This window comes from Dermacentor albipictus, chromosome 2, assembly GCF_038994185.2.
Source record: "Dermacentor albipictus isolate Rhodes 1998 colony chromosome 2, USDA_Dalb.pri_finalv2, whole genome shotgun sequence".
NCBI lineage: Eukaryota > Metazoa > Arthropoda > Arachnida > Ixodida > Ixodidae > Dermacentor > Dermacentor albipictus.
In genome coordinates this window covers 76,005,896-76,013,283 of record NC_091822.1, presented here as the reverse complement: position 1 = coordinate 76,013,283, position 7,388 = coordinate 76,005,896, and the positions used below count along the sequence as shown (strand labels likewise).

General features: G+C 48.4%; 1 protein-coding gene across 2 annotated transcripts in view; it reads right to left on the bottom strand.

Moving 5' to 3' along the window:
- Window positions 1–1,742: 1,742 nt before the first annotated feature.
- Window positions 1,743–7,388, bottom strand: part of LOC135913110 (techylectin-5A-like) — a 53,845-nt gene continuing 48,199 nt past the window's right edge. For both annotated transcript variants that reach the window (XM_065445782.1, XM_065445781.1), the window contains exon 6: window positions 1,743–2,359. In XM_065445782.1, the coding sequence (XP_065301854.1) occupies window positions 2,058–2,359 (302 nt within the window). In that variant the 3' untranslated portion in view covers window positions 1,743–2,057. The remainder of the gene's footprint in view (window positions 2,360–7,388) is intronic.

Genomic DNA, 7,388 nt, shown 5'->3' with positions numbered 1-7,388 from the left:
GGACCTCTTTGATGGCAACTTGGGTCTCTGGGTATGTGCCAAAAGGTGTGTGCCCCTCCTTAACGAACTTCTTTAACGCCAGCTTGGTTAGCTAGATATGTGCAACTGCAAACGTGCTGCCCTGCAATGGAAAAATGTCCCTCAAATTTATTGGATTCTAAGCACAATCGAGGGGGCCCACTTCACAAGAGTTCCTCGAAGACCGCAACTCGACGCATTGTGAGGCTGCGCCTCAAACGCACTGGGTATGTGCTCTTCTTCAATGAACGACTTTGACGTCAACGCTTCCGGAAGCTGCACCATGAATGCATTGTGAATGTGCCGCTGTTCAACGAATTTCTCGCCAACTTGGATCGATGAGTATGACCCACTGAGTATGCAGCACGCGAGGAAGCTACAATCAGTGTTCGCAAGCACCAACGCGCCAAGGTTCCCGTCTCGGAGGCCACCCTCAGACGCTGCGGCAGTGCCACTAGATGTCACAGCTTGCGAAGAAAGAAGCGCGCGAAAGGATCCCGGTGGTCGCGTGAAGAGTTTCCCAGCGTTCGAATGTACAGGTGCGACATCGATATTCGGAGGCCGGCCCCGGATTCGCGTAGGTGGCGCGAGATGGCCCCGAGTGTTGTTCGGGAAGCCAAGAAAGGGAGTCCTGTTGCAGTACACACCTTACACACCTTACAGCCGAGTAGCATTAAAATCTTTGAGGAACGCGGTAAAAAACCTTTTATGAAATTGAATCTTAGTGGTGCCGTGCAAACATTGTCACACTATGCTAGAAATACATACAATAGTCTTTCTTTTATGCTGCTTCCAATATCACTGTCACAATGCTAGAAACATGTATTGCTTAGCCAAACTATTGTATTTGTATTTCGTGATTTGTTTTGCAATGTATTTCCAACATTCATTGCTTCATGTCCTGTTTACGTTTGTAAAGTGTTTACATTTTTTTACGTTATGTGCAAACCTGCTCTAGCCACCCTGTTACGGCCAAGATGGCCAACAGTATTTGGAAATAAATACATAATAATGAATAAATTGTTTCGACAGAGGCAATACATTGTGCGGCTGAATTGATTCCATTCTAACCCACTGCCATCGAAACTCATGGTAAGGTAACATCTGCCATTTTATTTTTATTTTGCCCAACGTCGCTATAATAATAATGACGTCAAGTCCAGGATTCCGAGGCTTTTTTTTTGACAAATGAAAATCCTTTTTATATGTTTGCCAGGCTGCATATCCGCCAGGTATTACACTTGTATGGGCGAAATGCGTATACCGGTAGTGCTTGTTCAACTTGAAAAGCGTGTGTCAGTACTAGTTTCCCGAAGAGGCCAAATTGAAATAACTTCGGAAGCGGATTCCTGACTTAGGCGCTTGTCCTTTTGTACCGAACAAATACATACGTAACGTCAGTGCACAGGTAAACTTCATTTTTGAGACATTTCCGAATCGGTGTTTCGCGTAAAACAGCAATTGTAACTTGGTAGTTCTCCAAAAAACGCCGTCACGTACAATGCGAAACCCCAATTCAGAAACATTGCCTACATTCGGCGCCCTCACTCTTTCGATCAAAAGCAGAAATATTGCCTTCTAAGGTACGATATGGTGGAGTGCGCAAGACGCTATCAGAGCACAGCGCCTCCTTAACCGTTGCAGTTCACGGCTGGGGATAAAGTTCAAAGAGGCACGTTCACACTGCGAAACATGGCGTAGCTCTTTCACAACCAGCAGTGGAGTTGCACAGATAACTAAATTGACTTTATTTTCTAATTAGATACAGCGTATATGGTCCCTGCTTTAGCACGTGTATTCTATTAGCATTGCAGCTGGCCTAATGCACAAATTATGCGCCCCTAAAGTGGTCCGCATGTGTAAGGTTTCTTGTTGCGTGACGGCATCATACAATGATAAGCAATGCGATTTCATATAGTTAATGAATAGTGCTGAACAAGCGCACAAATACTGGCATACGCGACACAAAAGAAGATCGGGAAGCAGTACGCTACTTGAACGACAGCACAATATACAATCTTGAAAGGGCTATTGATTGCTTAACAATGCAGGCATTTGATTTCGCGTTTTTTATCCATTGTCACGGGACGCGTCATGATCATCACATTGGGATAAGAGTAGTGGTAAAGGTCCGTTGAACCATTCCGGTCGCTCCACTCAATGCCGTCGCCTAAGCTGTCGTGCGCGCCATTCAAGTTGAGGCCGTTCGGGTTAGCCAAGAAACAACGGTTGTGCCACCACCCGCTGCGGTACTTCTCGGCACAGTTGTTTGTCGTGTTGTCGCGGTCCTGGTCGAAAGTGGAAAATTTGGTGTTGTTGCTGCGTTTGAGCGAATCCCAGCCTGCGTATTTCATTGCACAGAACATTTAAGCGTTATTCAATGTAGGTCATCTTTATTTAAAGCAGCTCAACAATGAAGGTCGTGGTTAATCGAATATTACATGAACTGAATCGATATTGTTCCAGTACAGGCAGCAGGAAGCCAAACAATTTCGTTCAAATCGCCATCTGCTCTTCCTTCAACTCTCTGAAATATTAGGTACCTTTCGTCGAAGCGTTTACGCAATCCCAACGGTGATGCAGGATGGTCGCCAGATTCATTTAGTTATCGGCACAAAGTCGTGTCACCAGAAAAAATAAGATAACTATACACCATCTCAAAATTCATTTGCAGCAATGTGGAAGTTTCCGGACTTAGCCCACAGGAACGTCGTATAACCCTCAAGATGTGTCAAGTCGCGCCACGTCATCTGCCCACCGACAAAGTTTTTCCCGGTGTGCGATGGGTATCCGCCAAGTTGCTAACATGTGGCGCATCTCTGTAACGTATAACGTTTAAGGCAAAAAGAGAGCTCTCAGTACTTGCGGTAACTTTTCTTGGCTATGAAGCCAAGTCTACGAAAACTAAGTGCGCCTGTTTCTCCGTTACTGGAAGTATTTCAGCAGTTTTGCTCACGTTTTCTTACGTGGGAAAGAGAAAATAATACTTTTGATAGTACGCGTTTCAGGTTACATACGCTCGGTGTTTTATATGAATGCCTAAAAAGAGACAACGGCCGAGCAGTGCCAGCGCGACCAGCAACAACAACCGTCCTCTTCCTCTTCGTCTTTTTCTGGCACCCGTATTTCTCACTACAATCACTCCCCGCCGAAAAAGGAGCCAACCTGGCGACCTATGGAACAGGCGGCACTGGTTGGTCTTAATGCTGCTTCAATCGATCGACATGAACACTTTCGCGTTCGCGATGCCGTTGGTCTGTAGATGACTGAATAGGCTTAATAACTAGTTGACCGGGGACGTCTGTTGTAGTTCGAGCTGAACGTTATAGAAAGGCAAGGAGTAGAGGAAGGAAGCCGGAGCCATACCAGCGTTCCAGGTGAATATGATGGAAAAGCAAGCTTGCGTCACGGCCATGTTTCTGGCTATCCTGGTATTACGTGGTAAGTGAGCGCGCGATCTAACGACATTCTTCGGCATAAGTGGCGGCTTCGGACAGAGCCGTAGATCCGGACGCGTCGGGGCGATACAAAAGAATTGTGTCCATAAATGAGGAATATAAGCGACCATAAAGAAGAAAGAATGAAGAGAATCCCATGATAGACGGAGTGGCGTTATTGTAAGCATACATAAAGAAGGGAAGGATGCAGTCCCAATTAGTGTGGTCAGCGTAGATGTACAGTCTTCATCAACATGAAAGGGAACACCTAATTTTTTTCTATCGCCCGTATTGGCTAAATGCACATGCCCACCATGAAAGTGTTCAATGATACTAAAACTTCAACATGAAAACTTATTGCTATTTATCAAGTTCCTATATTCGACCCTGTGGACTACGAGTTATCGTCAATAAAAAAAATGGTTGTTACGTGCAAACGTGCATACGTATTTAGTACACCACCATGGTCGCATCGCGGATCCGCATGAAAAGAGGCGCAGACGCCGGAATGTAGATGGCGAAGAATCACGAGTAACCATTTATGGCCATCAGGTAGGTACATGCGGCGGTACAGGAGCCCTTCGCGATTTGCAAAGTGGCGGGCAGTGCGCGGAAGCTAGCGGACGGTGGTGTGTGTTGAGGGTTGAGAAAGATACCCTAGAATAGAGCCTATCCAAGGATCCCGGGGTTGTTCTCCTGGCATGTCGGCGAATGTAAGAGACGAAAAATCGTAGCAGGAGACAGACGGAGCACCACACTCATCGGGCAGTGGTGAGCACGAAATAGCGTCGCCATTCGAGTGCTCACGGCCTCACCGGTAGACGACACGGGTGTCATAGTCCTGTAGACAAAGTACCCAACGAGCTAGGCGACCAGATGGGTCTTTAATGACAGCAACCAGCACATGGTGAGGTGATCCGTCACGACGTCAAATGGAGGGCGAAATTTGGTGATTGCTCACACGTTTGCAAGACATTCTTTTTCAGTGACCGAATAGTTCGTTTCCGTTTTGGGCAGAGTGCGGCTGGCGTAAGAACCGACGTACTCTTCGAAGTGAGACTTACGCTGGGCAAGAATAGCACCGAGGCCTATTTCGCGAGCGTTCGTGTGGATATCGGTAAGAGCGTACGGGTCAGAGTGGCGTAGTATAGGTGGGGATATCCAAGAATGGCGAAATGTAGCGAAAGCTTCTTCACAAGCGGTACACCATGCCAAGATGCATTGGCTGTTCGCAAGCAGCTGCGTTAAAGGGGCGATTATGGACATGAAATTACGCACGAATCGGCGAAAGTACGAACACAAGCCTATAAAGCTACGGATTTCTTTCCTTTCAGCGTAGACGGCCTGGGAAACTCGGTGACGGTGCGAAGCTTTGCAGTGTCGGGAAGGACACTGTCCTTGCTGACATGGCCTAAGATTGTAAGCCGGCGGGCGGCAAATGGCACTTCTTCAAATTAAGCTGCAGTTCAGCGTGTGAAAGGCAAGTCAGGACGGGTCAGATGGGAGCCAAAGTACTTCGAAAAGTCCACAACGTCGCCCAGGTTGCAAAGACACGTCTGCCATTTGAATCCTCTAAGAATGTTGTCTATGAGACGTTCAAAGGTGGTAGGCGCATTACAAAGGCCGAACGGCATTAGGCTAAACTCATATAGATCGTATGCGGTTAAAACGCAGTCTTTGGACGGTCAGTTTCATTCATAGGGATCTGCCAGTACCCAGGTCGAGAGTACAAACAGGAAAATAACTCTGCTCCTTCTAAGCAGTCGAGAGCGTCGTCGATTCCGGGCAGCGGATAAACATCTTTTCGCGTGATCTTGTTAAGGCACCTGTAATCAGCGCCAAATCTGATGCTACCGTCCTTTTCTTGACCAGCACAACTGTGTAGGCCCAAGCGCTGTGTGAGCGCTGAATAACGACACGATCAAGCATGTCGTTGACTTGTTGATCAGTAACACTGCGTTCAGTGTAAAAAACTCGGTATGGATGCTGCCGTAGGGGCGCATGGGGTCAATGTGGTGAACGATAGCAGATGCGCGGCAAAAGGAAAGTTGTTTATGATCGAATGACATGCGAAAGCGGTCGAGCAGCTCCAACAGTTAGGTACGCTGGGCAGGAGGGAGTTCGGTGTCAATTGACGGAAGGAAGGCCTCTAAGCAGGGCGAATCAGTGGTGGTAAGAGGAGCAAGGCTGTCGACGGGAAGACAACGTGTCGTCAGGCCGCTCTGTAGAGTAGACGGAAGCAATGCCATCAAGCCGACCTATACATTGGCCACGGAATAAGGTGGCTGCTGAAAACCGATTCCTGACATAAATGGCGCTGTAAAGGTTTTCGACTGCGAGAACTGCAAAAGGGAGGAGGAAGTTTTTGCGAGAGTTGAATGCTTTTGAAGGCGCAAACAGGGCGGAAGAAGAGGGAGCATAGCCGCAAGAAAGTGGTACAAAAGCCTAAGTGAAAGTATGTATGTCAGTATCCGTGGCGACGACCCCTCCAGAAGAAGGTGGCTTGTCAGATCACACATCGGCGACAACTCAAGCTTGGCGCGCACACAGTCAACAACGGCACGGTTTCAAGAAAGTCGCAACCCAATATAACCTCGTGCGAACGTGGTGAAAAAAATGAAAAATTTGACTGCGTACGAAATGTGCTCAATTACTATATGAGCTGGTTGTGCCGCTAAAAGTTAAATACGGAGCGTGGTTGCGATACGCAGGGAGACGTCGGAAAGCGGAATCGTTACCTTTCTTAACTTGCGGCACAGTTCTCCACTAAGAACAAGCAAAACGGCTCCAGTATCAACGAGTGCTTGCAAGCAAACACCTTCGATATTCAGAGTTATTTTGTTCGCAGGTAGAAATCGAGGCGTTGAATTTGTCAAACACGAGCGCAGTTCTTTCCTCCGGAAGTGTGATGGCTAGTTTTCCGCTTGAACGGGGGGGGAGGGGGGGCGTAAAGGTGGCGACGAATCATAGGGGAAAGTGAACGCAGACGTAGTGAGGGTGACCGACGTGTGCCGTAGCCACGTTGATTCGGTGAGCAGGCGTCCTTCGTTGTGTGGGAGGAGATGGGGTGTGGTGGCTCAGGTCGTAAGTAGCCTTGATTTTCATCAGCCCCACTAGTCCGGAAGTCAATACGACGACAGAAACCTGCGACATGGTCAGGTAGGCAGCAGAAGTAACAGATAGGCCTGTTCTGCGGGGTGCGCCTAGGATTAGTGGACGGTGGTGCGGAACGGCGAAAACATGGCGGGTTCGGGCGGATAAGCGCACGTACAGCGTAAAAGTCATTTGCAGGTCGACCAGGATCCGCGCCGAGTTGAATTGCTGGCGACTGCCTGCGTATGGCTTCAGCATAGGTCAGAGGAGCGGAAACAGGCGGATGTTGGTAGGAAGTTGGTCGCGCCTCAGAAATTTCCTCCTCTATGGTTTGTCGTAGCGGGGGAGCAAGCGGCTGCGCGACGTCCGGTACACAGGGAACAAGGAAAAAAACTGTCGGGCCATTTCTTCTCCGACAAACGGCTGGATTTGCTGCATTAACAATGTGTTGTCAGTAGAAACGTGCCCAGAGTTATTGCTGACATGTTGGCCGCGCCAGAGCACGGGTGGCGTGTAGAAATGCGCTGTTTCCGCAACTCGTCGTAGCTCTGGTAGTACTGGACCACGTCCATGACAGTTTGGGGATCTTGGGAAAGGGTCATTTGGAAGGCGTCGTCCTCGATTCCCTTCATGATGTGTCTGATTTTATTAGCCTCAGACATAGCAGGATTGATGCGACGGCAGTGGTCGACAATGTCCTCAATGTAGGACGTGATGTTCTCGCCAGATTGCTGGGCGCGACAGCGTGAGCGCTGTTTTGCGCGGATCTTGTGAAAAGTGGGTCGGCCGAAGACTTCCGCGAAGCTCGTTTTTAAGGACGCCCAGTTGGCAATATCAACT